General features: G+C 44.2%; 1 protein-coding gene and 1 pseudogene across 7 annotated transcripts in view; both read left to right on the plus strand.

Moving 5' to 3' along the window:
• Positions 1-6,124, plus strand: part of Spmip7 (sperm microtubule inner protein 7) — a 55,208-nt gene extending 49,084 nt beyond the window's left edge. For 6 of the 7 annotated variants that reach the window (NM_001401550.1, NM_001401548.1, NM_001401549.1 and 3 more), the window contains one exon: positions 5,907-6,123. In NM_001401550.1, the coding sequence (NP_001388479.1) occupies positions 5,907-6,030 (124 nt within the window). In that variant the 3' untranslated portion in view covers positions 6,031-6,123. Of the gene's footprint in view, positions 1-5,906 lie in introns of all 7 variants that reach the window. The other variant, NM_001106018.1, reaches the window with a different exon arrangement.
• A 6,059-nt stretch (positions 6,125-12,183) lies between these two features.
• Positions 12,184-13,496, plus strand: Pgm1-ps1 (phosphoglucomutase 1, pseudogene 1; annotated as a pseudogene).
• Positions 13,497-18,066: the final 4,570 nt, after the last annotated feature.

The following is an 18,066-nucleotide window of genomic DNA, read 5'->3' on the forward strand; positions in this document are numbered from 1 at the left end:
GCTATTATCAACACTGCATGCTACCTAACAGGAGCCGTGTAGTCCTTTCTTGTAAATGTCTTTTTATTAAAAATAAATTAAAAGTCTGTTGAAATTCCCAAGAATTTTAATGCCCATCTTTGCACATTGAAACAGAAGGCAGTGGATGGAGAGAATGGAAGAATGCTTTATTGGCAATCAGTAGTGGGAGGCAATCCACTTTTCTCGTCATACCTAAGACTTGTAAGCCCTTGGTAGACGTCTTGGTTTTGAACTGAAAGGACTACACAGTTCTGAAAATGTGGGTGTTACCTGAGTCTAAGGCAGGCTATGGTGGGCCTTCCTCCCTGTTGCTTGACCCAAATAACTCTACTCAACCCATCCTGGCAGTGGCGGCCGGTATTCTACTCGCTTACCTATCCCAATGTTCTGGGTTCTCAAATGAAAGACCACACACACACACACACACACACACACACACACACACACACACACATACACGCGCGCGCGCACGTATATTTTAATATGCCTTAAAAAGCTCAAAGGCTGGACCACTTCCAAACCTCCATGTTCATACCACACTCCCGTCCGATATTCCTGAGTTATTACTTACTAATACCTATATTTCGTCTTGGCCGCCCTGGACCCAGACCTGCAGCCCTCGCGGGCTGAGTTTCCCAGCACCTACATAACAACTACGTTCTCTGTCTGGCACACCTCAGACGTGGCTTCTACTCCTCTCCCAGCTTGGCTGCTCTTCCACTTCCTGCTCCCTCCTCAGCCCGTTGCCTGGGAATCCTAAAGTCCCGCCTCTGTCTCCCTGCCCAGCCATTGGCCACCTGCATTTTTTTTATTATTATTATTATCAATCAAAACCAACTCCGGGCAGGGTCCCTCGGTGTCTTACGTGCAGACGTGCAGATTCTCGTGTAATTTGGGGGACCAAATTACCATAACACATGCAGCATCAGACAATCCACAACACCTCCCCACAAGCCCACCTTTTCCTCTAGATTGCGTTTTCTCAGTAGGGGAATATTCCAGTCTCCACTTGGGCCAGACACTGAATGCGCCTATCCCCACACTTAAGTCTGAGGTCTGCAGTCTGTGCCCAGGGAGGCCTTTCTGAGCACTGAGGCTAGGACTTGACGGTTAGGTGGAGCTCTTCTTACCGGAGACTGGAACTTTCTGGGAAACCGCAGCTGTCAATGAATACAGCATCCACGAGGACGGTCACCTAGCTGCTCACTGAGTTATTTATTCATCCGTTTTTATTCCATTCACATGTTCTCCGATCATATTGTCACATAAGGATTGTGCCCCCCAGCAATTCCTAGGAGCACAGCCTGTTCACAGGGAGTGAGCAAGAAACTGAACATGAGTCTGCAGCAATGGATGACACCCAGAACCATTACAGGATGGTCACCTTACACACTCAGTTGCCGTTACTGTCTGGGTACCCAACGAGGAAGGGAATCTTACCAATCACAGTTCACACTGAGGGAACCGAGGCACATACAAGCAGTGGGGATTTATGGGGGAGCTTAAGAAGATCTAACAGTAGAACTGCTTCAAGGAAATTGACTCTTGGAAGGGAAGGGTCTCAGATCTGACAGTCAGGGTAGAAGAGAATCTTAGGAGGAAAGTGGCTGGGGCCACCCTAAGTCTTCTGTGCACTATCCATACCACAAAAGCTCTTCTGTACGTGCAACGTTAAAGAATAGGGAAGGTATCATTTGGCAGTGGGCTTTCTCAGCACATCTAAATTTCTAGTTTGACAACCGCATTGCACACCCAGCCATCTGGTCCTAAATATTGCAACGGGAAGCCAGTACCCTTCAGGCTAATAGTTGGAATTCAATTTAATTCACTTCTAAGCCATTTTTTCTAATATTTGTAAGTGTAATTAAAAAATAAAATTTACTATACATAAATGAGGAAATGTGGTGTTAAAGGTTAAATAGAGAAGGAAGTGGTAAGGTAGTCCAGCAGATAAATGTGTTCATCTTCGTCTCAGCTCCCAACCCCCAATGGCAAGAATAGGTAAAATCTACTCGGGAAGCAAAAGTTTTGAACGCAGTACACTGCCATCGCCCATTAGCCCTCCTGTTATGTTAGTTCTCCAAGCTTATTCTAAACTATTGCCATAGCTTGCCCTCTGGCCAGCATTTCTCATTTCCTCCTACCAGTCGTTCATCCTTTCTAACCCCCCACCTCTCTCTTTCTCTCTCTCTCTCTCTCTCTCTCTCTATATATATATATATATATATATATATATATATATATATATGTGTGTGTGTGTGTGTGTGTGTGTGTGTGTGTGTGTGTATGGTAAATGTGATCATGTCATATTTTTATTCCACTTCTAAATTATTCGTTGAGCAGAATGCCCTTTAGGTTTGCCCACGTCGTGGCAAATGTATCTCCTTTAATCTTATTCAACCTCTTTTCTAAGACTGGAGGATATTCCAGAAGGGTTTTAATTTGTATAGTTATGTCATTAACTCACCCATCAATAGGGCATCTGGATTATTCCATATCTCGGCTATTAAAGAGAGTGGTGAACATGTGATAGGGATGTGTCTTTGAAGTAGTTCTCATATCTTGGATGCCTATGCTCCTGACAAGGACTGCTGGATCATCCCAGAACTCCATTTCTTACATGCCCAGGGCCCCCCATGCTGTTTTCCATGACTGCACCAATCTACACTCCCTCCAACACTGGGAAAGACTCTCTCCTCCCCAGTGTCACCAGTGCTCCCTGTCTTCTCTCCCTTGATAAGAGTCCTCCTAGTGAGTATGAGACAATATCTCATTGATTCATATTTGCATTCTCTGGTCATTAGTGATTTAGAGCATTTTCACATACTTTTTCCCACCCCACAGTTCATCTCTTTTGAAGCAAATCAATGCAGGTCCTTTAGTCACCGATGGGTTTTGTGGTTGAGCTGCATTTGTCTGCTTGTTTGTTTATTGGTACGTCCTGGATATTAACCCTTTGTAAGACACTTAGGTCACGAGTGTTTTTCCCAATCCTTCATTTCCCTTCTCTTTTTGTTGCTTCTTCATCCTGCAGAAGCTTCAGCTTGCTACATCCTGGTCTTATTGTGGACGTGTAGCCCCAGCTTTTGCAAGGTATCATGCAAAGGTCAATGTCAAGGTGCATTTCCCAGGTCACAGATCCATTTTGGAAAGCAAGACTGAAACAATTACAATTTTGTTGCATATAGAGACCATAAACCATGCCAACATTCAATATATCCTTGTACCTATCAAGATACAAGAGTGAAGGTTAAAAGTTCCGGTTGGCTGATTCCTGACTTCCATTACAAACTCAAAGACCCCCCACTAGAGCAAATGCAGACATTTCTCACATCTCTCCAATTTGTTCGCAATGCCCCTTAAACCCCAACTGTGTGAGGCTTTACCCAGACATCCTGTTGCTGTAACACCTTCCCACACATCCTGCACCTCTGCAGAAGCAGACAATCCAAGAGAGGGCAAAGGCTCCTTTTGTCTTTCAGATAAACCTCTACTCTAAGCTAAACGGTATCCCTTTGTTTTGCAATCAGAGAGAAAAATCCAAGTCTTTCCTAGGAATATTCCCATCCCATTACCAATACATACATGGGGGTCAATTATTAACCCAGAGTAAGGACATGCTATTTTCCAAGGTGGCTTTTCTGAAGCTCTCAATCTGAGGGTGAAGAACAATAGAAATAACAACCACCAGAGTGTTTCCTTCAGCTCAGAGAGGGTTTGTGATGGCTTCACTCTGACCAGCCTACAGCATACAGTCGCCCCTCATTAAAACTTTCAGCAGCCGAGGTGTTGAAGAAAGGACAGTCCAGAGAAAAAGGAAGAGTAAATTTAAGACTACTCTGTATTGACATAAGGATGATGCCTCTCGCAGGAAGGAGGACCATCTCCATTTAGTCTAGCCCTTGGAGTAAAAAAGAAGGGGGAAGGGGTGATCAAAGCTCTCCTCCATGAAGTCCCTGCTTCTGACATTTTTGTAGCACTATGTAAGTGCTTTTCTGAAAATGCCTAGTGAAAACATAAGGCCATGTGTCTGACTACTGCATATCATGCAGACTCAGTGAGCTGTTTTCTTCTTGGTCCTGTCTATGTGGGCTAATACCTGTTTCCTATTGTATTTTCTTCTGAGTGTCACATTATCTGAGAGCATTTTTGCTCCACTGTATGATTTCTGAGCCTTTGTAATCTGTTCCTTTCTTTTTAGACACCTATGCCTGTTTCTGCACTGGTTATAACCAAGCCTTTTCGGGGCTACAAATAATCTTCTAGTCCTTTCAGCATGCACCTGTGAAGAGGCCTGGGTCACCCTCCTTTCCTCTGCTGCTTCACCCTGCTCCCCATGAGTCCATTGCGAATTCTTTCTCTTCCTCTCAGGAAGATGTTCACTCACTTGTGAAAGGCTTGTCCTTCCCTCTCAACTTGAAACCTCTCCATTTCTGCTCATGTCTTACTTAGCATCTGGCTTTCCTCTGCTGACTGGCTAGTCTCTTGACTTCTAAACTTCTTAAAGAAGCAATTGCTCTGAGTGTCCTACTTCTTCTTCCTCCTAGCCTGTTCCCCAACCTTATGCCATCTGATAGCACTGGTAAAAGTGAGCTCTTCCTGCCAGATTGAGGATTAATGGAGGGACAGGGCATGGGAACCGTTGACATCTCTTCATACAGAAGAGTTTGCCAGAAGTCTTTGTAGAAGATAAGACTTAGGGGCGGGCTTGAGCCTTTTAATTGCTTAAACTTTGGAGGATCCATGAAAAGGAGTCTCCATTCTGGATTTCAAGCCAGATGGAGTGAACTCCAAGTGCCTTTGGATTCATTTGGGGACAGAATGCAAAATAGATGGGAAGGAAACAAAAAGAAGAAATGCACAAGGAGTAGATGGGCCACACATACGGTAGATAGGAAGGAAAGGGTATGCAAACCTTATTTCCATTAGTGGGGGTTCTCTTTGTGGTCTTTACTCTATGATGTTACCTGCATAGAAGCTGTGCCATCTTCTACAACACAGTTTTAAAAGAGATTACATACATACATACATACATACATACATACATACATACATACATTATCATGTTAATTGCAGCCCAAATATGAAGCTACTTCAGATTGCTTCATACAAGCATTGCAGTGTGTGTGTGTGTGTGTGACCAACTTCATGGTGCGTTCAACAGCGGAGCTCTACATACCGAGGGTTCTCAGGCCTCGTCACGATGATTGCTACAATGCAGAGCTTCGCTCTAGGGTGGTCATTTAAGGGGCAGCTCACCATTACAGCACTTCATACTTTCAGGTTTCTTTCCATGAAGTCTTAGGAAAACTTTGGTAGGGTGGATTCATTGCTACAAACAAGCCAGCTAAGGTACACAGTGAGATCATGGTTCAGCAAGCAGACAGCTTGAGCCCAAGGCAGACACAGGCCCTGTTCCTCAGTTCGATGTCTGACCAGCCTGTGTGTGCTTCCCTCCCACCAGGCTCTCCCCTGAGCTCAGGTTCCTGCCTTCCCAAGCCTTCTCCATACACCTTCCTTTGCTACTCTCTTCAAGGAGACTCCGTGCAAATGCCTTTCTCCCTCCTGGGGTACACCTACCACCTGGGCCCTTCCATCAGGAACTTCCTGCAGCAGACGTTGGGTTGTTCTATGTCCACCTCTTCTCTAAGCATTTGCTATAAACCTAGGATACATTTTCAGAAACAGAACACTTGGCACGGAAAGTCGGGGTGGCCATTCCCAGCCTCTTCTTGTGCTAGTCTCCACTCCACCTTTCCCTCGTGAGCTCCTCTATCCTTTCCACTTCTGTGCATCATTAGTTGGATAAGTGTGAAGTATTTGTTTTCATGTTAACTATTATGTCTTTTTTTTTTTTTTGTCGTCTTCTTCCATTCGGATCCTAGCCTCTTACTACAAGAAATGAGAGTTGACCGCTTCCGTCACCAGGGCCCGTTGTCCCAAATGGTGACAACTGTGAAGCCCTACAACCCATTCAACAGGAAGGAGAAAGAAGCCCTTGAGTACTGAAGGAGACAACACCCCTGAGAGACTGCTCAGTTCACCTGGGGGAGGGGAGGCTTTGTACACATTGATGGAGAAAAAAAGAAAAGAAAGAACACAGAACGTTGTAAATGTGTGTCTTTGTGAATTTGGGGTAAACAGAAAGACAACGTGCGGTGTGGCCTGAGCTCAGGCTCTCTTCCCCGTGCTGGTGGCTGCTCACCCTGGTCTGTGGTTGGGACCCAGAGGGAATAGGGAGCCTCCCTAGAGGGTCGTGAGTTTGAGAAATAGAGGCGATCCTGCCCAGACCCCACGTGTTAGCAGTGGGGAAACTGATCGGTGGAGAGAGACAATGACATTCTTTTAGTTACCTAGGGGACATTATCTAGAGACAGATAGGAAACTTGTTCTCTCCTCCAGAATCTCTGCTGTAGAAAATGAAGGACCCCTATGCTCCCTGAGGGTCCTTAGGCAGGAAGGGTCAACCATAACATCTTCAGATTAGTGTGGCCTGACTATGGTTCACTAAGGAGAACACAACAGCAGAAGTGTCCCACAGTCTCCCCTGCACAGTTCTATTCATAGATTCGGGAAGCATGTGCATGCTAGTTTGTATACATCTGTATGAGCCTATTCGAGTTACAAAGGACTTTTATAATCTTATTTAATTTGCATTTGATGTTGCAGCCCCATAACACATCCGTGCGTCATTGTACACATACCTTGCTGTTTTATAAATAAAACATATAAAAGCTAAGAGTAAGGTATCTGTAAGTAATCTGTAATCTGTAGTCTGTAAGTAAGTAATCTGGAACTCGGATTGTCTGGCTGTGGGTAATTTACCTCAACCCTGACCCATTTCTGTGCAGGTTGGGTAACCTTCAATGAATTGTTCGCAAACAAAACTGGACAAGGAAGGAACAAGGAACCCTCCATGTGTTTCTAGTTTTCTGGAGTGCTTCTAGAAGGTTCTGTTTGGCATCTCACCTGCCCCCAAAATACACAAGTAGAGTGTTTACCACAGAACTCCAAGTAAATGTGCAAATGCCTTCAAGGGAAGCTAGGACTTCGCTTTCCCACAGAAGGAAACTGGAAACGTAGCTCCCTTTCTGCTGGAATGATAAGTTGCCTTGGCGGACAAGGAATTAATTTTAATATTGACCCCTACACTGCAACAAATGGAAAACCACCAGTCACTGGGACACACTAAAGGTATGACTTGCGTTTTGAGAAGAAAAGAAGTGCTCCAATTGAGCACAGATGATAGTCTAATTACTTTAAGAGACCACATGTCCGCTGTTAAGGTTTGAATTTGAAATGTGCCTCATGTGTTCTAACACTTGGTCCCCAGGTGACATACAATTGGAGAGCCCAATGGGCTGAACCAGGCTACTGCTGGAAGTGGCTTTTGGATTATAGCCTGGCCCTAGGTAGGCCTTATCTTATTTTCCTTTCTATTGCTGTGATTATAAAACAAAACCAAACCAAAAAACACCCACCATGACCAAAAGCAATATGGGGTTATTTCATTTTATATTTTATAGTCTGTCATGAGGCAAGTCAAACCAGAAACTTAAGGCAGGAACTTGGAAGCAGGAACTGAAACAGAGGCCATGGAGGAATGTTGCTTACTGGCTTGCTCCCTTTGGTTTTATTGGTTTGCTTTCTTATGTAACTGGGGACAACAACATAAGGATAGCACCACCCATAGTAGGCTGAGCCCTTTAGTATCAATCATCAATCAAAAAAAAATGCCTCTCAGGCTTGCCCATAGGCCAATCTGATGGAGTCGATTCCTCAACTGAAGCCCCCTGTTCCCAGTTGATGCTAGCTTGGGTCAAGTTGACAGGCTAACCATCAAGTTAACCATTATGGGCAAGATAAATCTGCTGCACCAAGATGAGAGTGAGGAACCTTGTCCTCTTACCTCCACAGTGTTGCCCACTCTACACTTTCTCTGCCATGGTAGACTTCATTCCTCAACCCAAGAAGCAAAGCAATTCTTTCTTCTTTAAGGTGACTCTTAGGATATTTTATCACAGCAATGAGAAAAACGAATGTGCAGAAGCAAATTAACATCAGACCAAGATAAAAAAAAATCTTTGGAATATTCATAGAGAGACACAAATGAGGTGAAATGAGCCCATCTGGCAAGTAGATCACTGGGCTACCTGACATTCGATTTTCAGCAAATATTTTGTCAGAGGTACTGCTGCTCAACCTGAGGCACCGGCTCATCTTTCTGGGACTTTTTTGTGGCAGGACAGAATAACAGCCATTGTAAGTTTTTGTGCTCTGAAACACTTTTCCAGTCTCTACAGTGCAGATATCAGAACCCCATCAGGGCTCTTGCGCCCTTCCAAAGCTGCCTCTGAAAAGACTTTGTAACAGCCCCAGGGCCTCACTCAGAAGAGAGAGACACACTGACACTTTGTTAGGCCTATAACTCAAACTGGCTTCTCAGTTGTGAAGATACAAGACAAATCATGCTTATCACAGACCTAGAATGTGGATCAGTCATAACCCCAAAGAGTAGAGCCTTAGCAATGCTCCTGGCCTGGGCATGTGAGCTACAGTATTGGTGCCTCTGCACTCAACACTCCAAAGATGAGTGTCACAGGGATATACACACAGCTGCTCTTCAAATCCTACAACCTAGACTTGGATTATACATCCACATTAGGATCCAGCACAGAGGCATATTTTCCTCTCATTCAGTGCCCCATACATTGCTGCTTTCACAGACTTTATGTATCTGTGAAACATATAAAAATATAAAAGAGAGTGACATAGTAAAGAAAACCTCTGCTATTTAATGTAGTTATAAATTACGGCATGCATGCTCAGTGCGGTGGTACACGCCCACAATCCCACCTACTCTGGAGGCTGAGGTAGGGGGATTACTCATTCAAGACGAGCCTGAACAATTCACCTGTCACAAAATATTTCTTAAAGGGCCAGAAGTATCACCTTGGTGGTACAGCACTTGTCTAACTGGCTGCCAAGCTTATTCAAGGACCCCGACGACTCATCTGGAAGACAAATGTATATTACGCCAGACAATTATGAAAGTTCACAATATAAAAAAGGTAAGCCTTATGGTAGGGCAAAAACAGAAACCAGAAATGGACAGATGGAATCGTTTTATACTGGGGTGTAGGGGGGAGATAAATTTTACTAAACATGTGGCGTTAGAACAAATATGTAGAAACACAAAGAAAGAGAGTAGGTGTTCCTTGAGAGTCCGTGACCAGGCATGAGTAGATGCCTAGGTTTACAGTACCAGGATTAATCCCGTCCTTTTGCACAGTCCTTAAGCCCAATTAGATGGCTGCTAGTTGCCCCCAAGATATATCACTACTGCACTCTTGGGGTCATCTTGTCATGCTGGCCATTGTTGAGGGTCTTAGGCTGTATGACTGATTACTGGTTGATTTTGTCCTAGTGGCAATGTGGCCTTGATGGTTCAGTTGGGAGACTGAAGAACTTAGTGGCAGGAAAACATCTCCCCGCTCCTTAAAGACTGGTTTTGAGAGTAGAATGCTAGGCAGAGAAAAGGGATAAACGGGGCCATTTGTAGCCAGCTGCTACTCAGGCGCCATTTGGGACACATGCTTATCTATGCCAGCTTCCTCTGGTTTAAAAAAAAGAAAAAAAAGGACGTTTACATGGCCGATATCCTTTTCACCACTAATAGCAGGTGCCTCCCATATTTGAAGACATCTCTGAGACATACAAATATCAGTCCAATGGCATCCCCGGACATGGTCCCTAGGTCAGTAACCCACTTTACAAATGGCTTTGACAATGGCTGATAATACCGTTTGGTGGAGGCAGCAGGATCTTCTCTTGCCAGGAGGAGGAAACAAGGAGAAACTCTGTTTTATGTTCTCAAGAAAACCAGGCTGGATCCAGAGGTGAAAAGAAACCCCATACACCTAAAAACATGTTAAGAAGACATTAGAATGACAGTCCCCTTAATGAGGTACACAATTCTATGGCATCAAAAAAGCCATCCTTTTATTCAGTGCTAAGCCCACCCACTTTCTGAGTTCTACTGTAGAAAGAAAAGCATTTTTTCTTCTTTTTTCTTTAGATCTTGGTCAGAATCCTATCCTAAGACTCCTCACCAGTATTCATTCTCTCCCCACCTCTCCTCCCTTCCTCTGTCTTCCCTCCCTCTCTCCATGCACTCATTGTGGTGTGTGTGTGTGTGTGTGTGTGTGTGTGTGTGTGTGTGTGCACCCACACAACGTCTAGCAAAATTCCATTACTGAATCTGCCTGCTTCCTTGACCTGGCAGAGAATGAGTAACTTTTTCTCCTTTCCATCTTTTATCTCACACAAGCTGCCAAGATCTGCAACTTGCCTGACTTCTTGTTGTTTTCTCTGAAGCTTCACTAAAATTTTCCTCAAGTTTTCTGTAGATTCCGTTTTTAAAATAGGTACTAGTCTAACAGTTTTTAAAAAGAGACCCTGTATCTTCAATAATCTGTTAATTTATCCAGCTCAGCCTTTTTAAGCTTGGAGAGGTGTGCTTCTAATATAAATAAAGTTATTCAGAGCAAAATATTTGTTTTCCTCTGCCTAGCAGTAAGCTCTGAGTTGATTCAACAGTCACATTAACATAGAGACTCAGACATATGAAAGAAGGGTTTCACATTTACAACTGCTATTTTGAGAAACCCTTTGAATTATCCTGGTGCACACACCCAAATTCTGGTGGTTTATAAACCTGCACCCCACCCACTCCCACTTTCTACACAGTTCTGGGTTCTTCTGTGTGTACTACAAGGTCTTTATGGTGTCGGAGGTTCCTTAGATGGTTAAAAATACACCCTCACACTAAAAACAAATAAAGCTTTCATTTTCTCAGAACTGTCTAGTGCACTATGGGCAGTGTCGCTAACCGGGATCTCTTCTTCTCTCTTCAAATTGTCTTTGTGGCCAGAAAAGGCAAGTCCCTGGCAGTTAAAACAACCCAGCATTTATTTCATAATACATTGAACAAACTCTAAAACAGATTCATCTGCCCCACTTTGTCCAGGGTAGGCCTGTGTCTCTGGTCTTAAGAGTATTCACACTACAACTGCAGACTCATAACCATCAAAGGCACGGGAGGAACACTCAAAGCTTGCAGAGTTACCATCGAATATGAAACAGCTATGTGTGTGTGTAAAAGATTTTGAGGATTGGTGTAAAAACAGTATCATTAAACCCATTGTTTCACATAATAAATAATATGTGTTGTGAAAATCAGCAATTTGTTTGATCTTCGCTCTTATCGTGCTGGGGGTGATCAGCTCTTTATTGTGGCTTCCACCATCAGCCCGAACAAGGCTGAGGCTTGCCTCCTACCCTCCAGACAAGCTACCCCAGTCACCTATTAAAGACGAGTAAACCATACTAGAATTACACAGATAAACAGACTGCCGGAATTCATATTTATTCACTCAATAGAACTTCAGGGCACAGCGAAGGGGAGATTCCTGAGGGGCTCAGGAAGCAATGAAGAGACATGCACAAAGAACCATAATACCATATTCATGCCAAGGGGCCTCAGTGAACAGTGGTCTGCCATGGCCTCATTTTCTAGGAGGTGTGCTACTCATACACATGTATGTTAGGTAGCTAGATAAATATCAACAGGCTTGGACCCCTCCCTCATAGTTGACTTTGGACCTCACCTTTTGTCTCCCTGGTGGCACTAGAAATAACACCACAACTGTTACCATAATATTGAAACTTCTATAAGAAGACACTTCAGGGCTTCGTTGAGGCCCATGAATGGAAAGTAACTCTTCCTGTTCTAAAGAATGGAATCCCACTCATTTCTACCTCTGACCCTGGATATAGAGAGGACATTCCCATCTGCCTCAGAGATTAAAACCATGATGGTTTATAATGTAAATCGGAGCAATGACCCCTTTGGTCATTGGCCACTCTCTTCCTTAGGAGTGGTTCACTTCTTTCTGTAATAAACTCTATGTCCTACACAAGGGTGTGTAATAAACTCTCTCTCCCATTCTACAACCTGTACACCTCCTTCAGTTTTACTTGGCAGAGAATATAGGGCCAGGGAGTCAACGGTGAGCAGAGTATAAATAAATATACATAAAGGGTAATTCAGTAAGCATCAGTAGCATATCTTTGCCTTAAAAAATACTTGTCTTTGAAAAAATGAAAATACATGGATTAGGCTGTCATTTCCTGGACGAGAGCAGAGTAGACTCTGAGCCCTTTGCAGCAGCCAGAGCTGCAGCCACTGTCGCCCGCAGCCAACTGCCACCATGGCGACGATCGTGGCAGTGAAGTGATCAGAAGCCGGGCACCAGCGGTTTGCTCCCAGAACAATGCCAACTGTGCAGAGAATTTCATCCAGAGCATCTTCTCTACCGTGCAGCCGGCGCTGAGGCAAGAGGTAACGCTGGTTGTGTGTGGGAACGGCTGCTTCTACAAGACAGAGGCCATTGTAAGCATTGCTGGGCCTAACGGGATTGGTTGCCTGGTTACGGGAAAGAATGGAATTGTCTCCACTCATGCTCTATCTGGTATCATCCCCAAAAGCAAAGCCATTGGTGGGATCGTTCTGACAGCCAGCCACAATTCAGGAGGGCCCAATGGAGATTTTGGAATCAAATTTCAATATTTCTAATGGGGATCCTGTTCCAGAATCGATCACTGATAAAATTTTCCGAATCAGCAAGACAATCGAGGAATATGCCGTTTGCCCTGACCTGAAGGTAGACCTCAGTGTTCTGGGAAAGCAGCAGTTTTACTTGGAGAACAAATTCAAACCCTTCACAGTGGAGATTGTGTACTCAGTGGAGGCCTATGTCACATCTTCGACTTCAACGCACTGAAGGAGCTACTCTCTGGTCCAAACAGACTGAAGATCCGCATAGACACCATGCACGGAGTTGTGGCACCGGATGTAAAGAAGATCCTCTGTGGAGAACTTGATGCCCCTGCAAACTGAGCTGTGAACTGTGTTCCCCTGAGGGATTTTGGAGGCCACCACCCTGATCTTAACTTCACCTATGCTGCTGACCTGGTGGAGAGCATGATTCCGGGGCTGCCTTTGATGGTGATGCGGATCGTAATATGATTCTGGGCAAGCACGGGTTCTTTGTGAACCCTTCTGACTCTGTGGCCGTTGTCGCTGCCAACATCTTCAGCATCCCATATTTCCAGCAGACCAGGGTCCGTGGCTTTGCTCACAGCAGGCCCCACAAGCAGGCCCCCTGATCTTCATTGCTCTGAAAGTTTCCCAGCTCCAGAAGAGGATGGGGCCACAGGGCACTGACTGTCACCACCCTCCCCCAGGACCTGTCCACACCACCTGATTGAAGAGCGCAAACGGAAACAGTGTATTCTTCTGGGCCTTTTAGGACTCAATCTTCATATTTTTTTTACTTCCCACTTGATAAACAGCCATTTGTCAGGCACTGCCACTGTGTCGGGGAGAGGGAATACAGCCCTGAGGGCCCGCACCCATGTCTGTTCCTTCCTTGCCGTATTGAATTGCTGCTGTGTGGGCCTTTGTCTCCCAGCATCAGGTACAGGACACTCCACTCCACTGTAAAGTTTTGGAGGCTGAGAGTCAGCAACGAGGCCATCTCCTGTCCATAGTGCGCCTGTAAAATGAGATCAGAGTTCCTACTCCACTGTGAAAGTGTCCCCATTTACTGTTTACATGTAATCCAACAGGATATGGTTTTCGGTTCCTTCTCTCTAATCAGTTTTTCTCCGAATGTGATAGATGTTCTTGTCCTCAGATCTCTGTGTTATTTTTGCATCTCCCGTCTGCACAGATATTTGGGGTATTAAAGCAGAGTGTGCTACTGTTAGAAAAAAGAAAAAGGAAATGTATGGATTACTTTGGAACTGAGGGAGCCGCGCTGATTCACAGGGAAAGGGAATCTAGGGGGCCCCACAAAGTATTGTTACAATACTGCAGGAAAATGCAGGTATTTTCACAAAATATTCTTCTAATACTGCAGGAAAATGCAATTATTTTCATCATCGTTTTCACTCCTGATTGTTTTAGTTTTGTAACATCGTAAGTCCTTCCTTATCCAATCTACCCAAATGGCATTCAGAAACAACCCTGTGGTTTTAATTAATGCACACATTTTTACAATTAGCTTGTTTCTTTCACTATAGTTGACTTTTAATATAGTCTCAATTGCTGCTAAAATATTTCCTGCTTCATCCTCTGTAAAGGACATTTCCTCACAGTCCTTGAAGTTTGGCAGGAGAGTCCCTGCAGCCCTCTATCTAAACTGCTATTGTGGTTGCAGGTGGGGGCGGGGCTGGCTTCTTCCTGCCAGCCCCCGATGTTGCAGGCTACTCTGCGTGGGTTTCCAGGGCAAGCTCTGCTGTTTCTACTTTGTATGCTGTAATGGAAACAGCTCTTCTTTGTCACATTCACACTCTGGAAACGAGGCCCTAAAACGCATTTGGTGTAAATCTCCTTTCCCAGTTCTGGAAGACCGTTTTCATTTGTGTCTTCTGTGGGCAGAGCCACAGATTAAAGATAAAGCGAGACTCACTGAGGGCCCTGTGGGGACGAGCAGGAAGAGGTGTCTGAGCCGAGAAGGGAAGGGAAGGGCCTCAGTCACAAGGTATGGGGTTATAGGCTGTGCAGCAGAGGACTAGAGTTCATCTGCAAAAGGCCAGATCGAGGCTACAGACTGTGACGGAGTCCGTAGCCCTCAGCGGTTACTTGCCCACGCAAAGCATAGTCGTAGATTCTCTTGAGTGATTGATGAGTTTTGGGGCACTACTGGGGCTGGTCAGAGAGTACTGTGCAACGCAGAAATCAAATAGAGAGAGGGAGGAGGAGGGATTGATGATGTATCTGAACAGTATGTTGTAGGTTGCCTACTAGAAAGGATGGTCACAGATCAGCAATTCCAAAACGAAGCCAGTGTTCTAGGTAAATGGAATTGTCTCTTAGTATCTTTTGTGGGGAACTTGTTCCGGAACACTATGGATGGCAGGATCTACGTACTCAAGAGGCTTAGATGACATCTCAGAATGTACATATAACCTACCCACAGCTTCTTATGTACACTACCAACCCTAGATTGTTTATAATACCTAATACAGTCAAATGTTATGTAAGTAGTTGTTCTATATTAGCAATGAGTAGTTAAGGAATAAGAGGTAAGTGCATATTAGGTATAGACACAATGATAATGCTTTCCCTAAATATTTTGAATACCCTGTTGATTCGAATCCATGGGTGTAGAACAGGCAGACTTGGAGGGCCAACAATGCTCCTGATACTATGGTTTCCTGTGATCCTGTTAACACTCAGTCACAGATGAGGACAAATGTAACCAAAGGACTCCCTGGGGTCCCTGGAAAACTGTTTTCAAGGTTGCTATGCTGACAGTCCATTCATGGGGTATTTCTAAGACAGGTGTGAGCAGTCACGGGTTCGGCTTTCAAAATCTGAAACCTAAACAAACAAGCGATCCCACGTGTCCTCAGTGTTGTTGGGAGGACCGCATCTGGGGAAACCCCTGAGTTTCCCATTGCTGCCTTGGATCCCACACACAGAGTGGAAGGCCTCCATTGTAGCTCAGGCCTTAGAGAGAAACTCAACTTTAGGGCATGATGTTTGTCCATCAGTGTGCTCCTCTCAGCAGTGCAGACAGGGGTAAAAGAAAACACTAAATCTCTCTACCCTTCAGTCATCCAGAATGTCACGAGTTCAGAGTTGCAAAAGAAAATCCAGCTGTCGTGGACAAATTGGGTCCCATGAACCATGGGTCAGTGGTGGCCTAAACAGAGCAGAAAAGCAAAAGAAGTATAAGGAGCTTGCTGCTAGTCTGTGCCTTGACACAGCCCTGTGTCTTCTGAATAGGCAGTTCTCTTGTCTTCCTCTTTGATTGATAAGTCATGATTAACTATTTAAAATTTCTCAGTTGTAAATGGATTAGTTTATCTCCTCTAAAAATGTGAGTGAATTATGTAAACTATGAGATTTTAGAAAGTAGAGTACTGTAGCAGATCAAAAATTGTGTCTGATTACATTTCTGAAAAGTGCTTGTGTGTGTATGTGTGTGTATTTACATGTGTGTACATGAGTGTGCATGGCATGTATGTGCATTTCTCATTCTCCTTGGACTTTAGAAGTTCCCTTGACTATGCTTGTCTTGGAAAAAGAACTTATATCTTTCCTAATTTTTGCATCAAACTAGGGTCAGAAACATACCTTTTAGGTCATTGGTTTTCTTAGTTTGCTATTTAAAAGGATATGTCTCAACTGCCTTCTACTAAAGGTCACAGAAATATTAATATGCTTCTAAAACAAAAGGACCAAAAGGCTTAGCTTTCAACATAAGTTAAAGTGTGGTGATGCAAATTGCAGAAAATCAGTGGCCTGTATCTCCCAAGAATTATTTAATAATGAATTTATCGGTAGAAAAATAAAGGGCCTCTCAAGTAACTCATACACAAAACAGCTAAGGCAAGCATAGGGAGAGGTGGAATTAGGAGACACTCTAAGAAGTACTGTTCTAAGACGGGACAGTGTAGCGTTCTCATGCTCACAAAAGTTTTGAAAAGGTGTCCAACCACCCAAAGTGTAGTGACTTCAGCCAAGAAGCCCAAAGAGGGTGTATGTCATGTGGAGAGGATCCAGTACAGAAGTAGAACCTAAGTAGGTTAGCCAGGCTCATAATTGGTTCAAGCCCATCTTTGTGATTTGATAAGCAAATATACAGGTTACATTTTATATTGCCCCTCACTCTGTAGTCACCAGAGTTTAGGAGTGGGCTTTGCAGCTCTGTAGAGGTGAGTGCTCCTGGAACTTTAACAATAGGCAAGGGACCTCGAAGAGCCTTCTCTCTCACCAAAGTATAGGTTTTGTGTCAGTCATAGTTTGAACACAGTTCCTTCGAAGTTTTCATAGCTTACCTGGTGGAGTGTTGTGGAGAGAAGGGTATTGATCAAATGACTGCAGCTCACTCAAGATCATAGTGGAAACACCCCTTCCTCTTCCACAGGCCTTGCTGACAAGAGCTCGTAGTTCCACCAGAGGCACCCCCTCCTGTGTGTATGCTCAAAGGTGCTGCCTAGGTAAGGCAAAACAGTGAGCTCATAAGTCCAGGGGCAGAGATGTGGGAGAACTGTCTTCCAATGACACTGGTGAGGGAATTTCTCTGTATATGGAGGGACCATGGCCTTCTACCTTGTCTGAGACATGAATTCTTGTATATCCTGAGTGTGAGACAAAAACACTTGCTTAATGGTGATTAAAGTTTTCTGCTAATACTCACTTAATCCGTATTCTCACAAATTATAACACTTAAGACTTCCAAAGTCCATGTGTATGTATCATCAGAGTTCTGATGACTGTCCCCATTCCTGTCCTTTTTGTCAAAATTAGATTATTTCATGGCTGTCAAACTTGAATGTGTTGATATAGCATTTCATAAAAATACTTCAGTGACACATTTACCTTTGGAGAGGGTCCCCAGTCTGTTAGTCAAGCACAGCAATCATTCAAAGCACAGCCTTGGGGTCCCCATATCGGCCTTTCCAGGCTCATTTGTTTGTCACCCTTTCGGTTCGTCTCTGCTATGGCAGGCTGACAGCGTCGTTGCACGTGTTTTAATTGTGTCTCTTAGCTTTGCTAGGCTCTCTGCTTGGTCTGCACCAACTTCCTTATCCTAAAGTTCCCTGTTCGTCCTACGAAGGCAACAACAATGTCCTATAAGGTTAGAAAAATAAGTCATCATATTCTTGCAGCAGAGGGAATGTTACAAGAAAGTAATTAAAGTTCACCTATGGTTGGGGATTTAGCTCAGTGGTAGAGCGCTTGCCTAGCAAGCGCAAGGCCCTGGGTTCGGACCCCAGCTCTGAAAAAAAAGGAAAAAAAAAAGAAGTATACTTTAAAGTTCACCTATATGAGAGCAAGAAACTTGGTGGGTCAGCACGTTGATTCAGTAGATAAAGGTGCTTGCTGTCGAGGCTGACAACATGAGTTCAAGCCCCAGAACATGTTTGGTTGAAGAACACCTACTTCTGCAAGTTGTCCTCTCACCA

Source organism: Rattus norvegicus, chromosome 14 (assembly GCF_036323735.1).
Source record: "Rattus norvegicus strain BN/NHsdMcwi chromosome 14, GRCr8, whole genome shotgun sequence".
In the NCBI taxonomy this organism is placed as follows: Eukaryota; Metazoa; Chordata; class Mammalia; order Rodentia; family Muridae; genus Rattus; species Rattus norvegicus.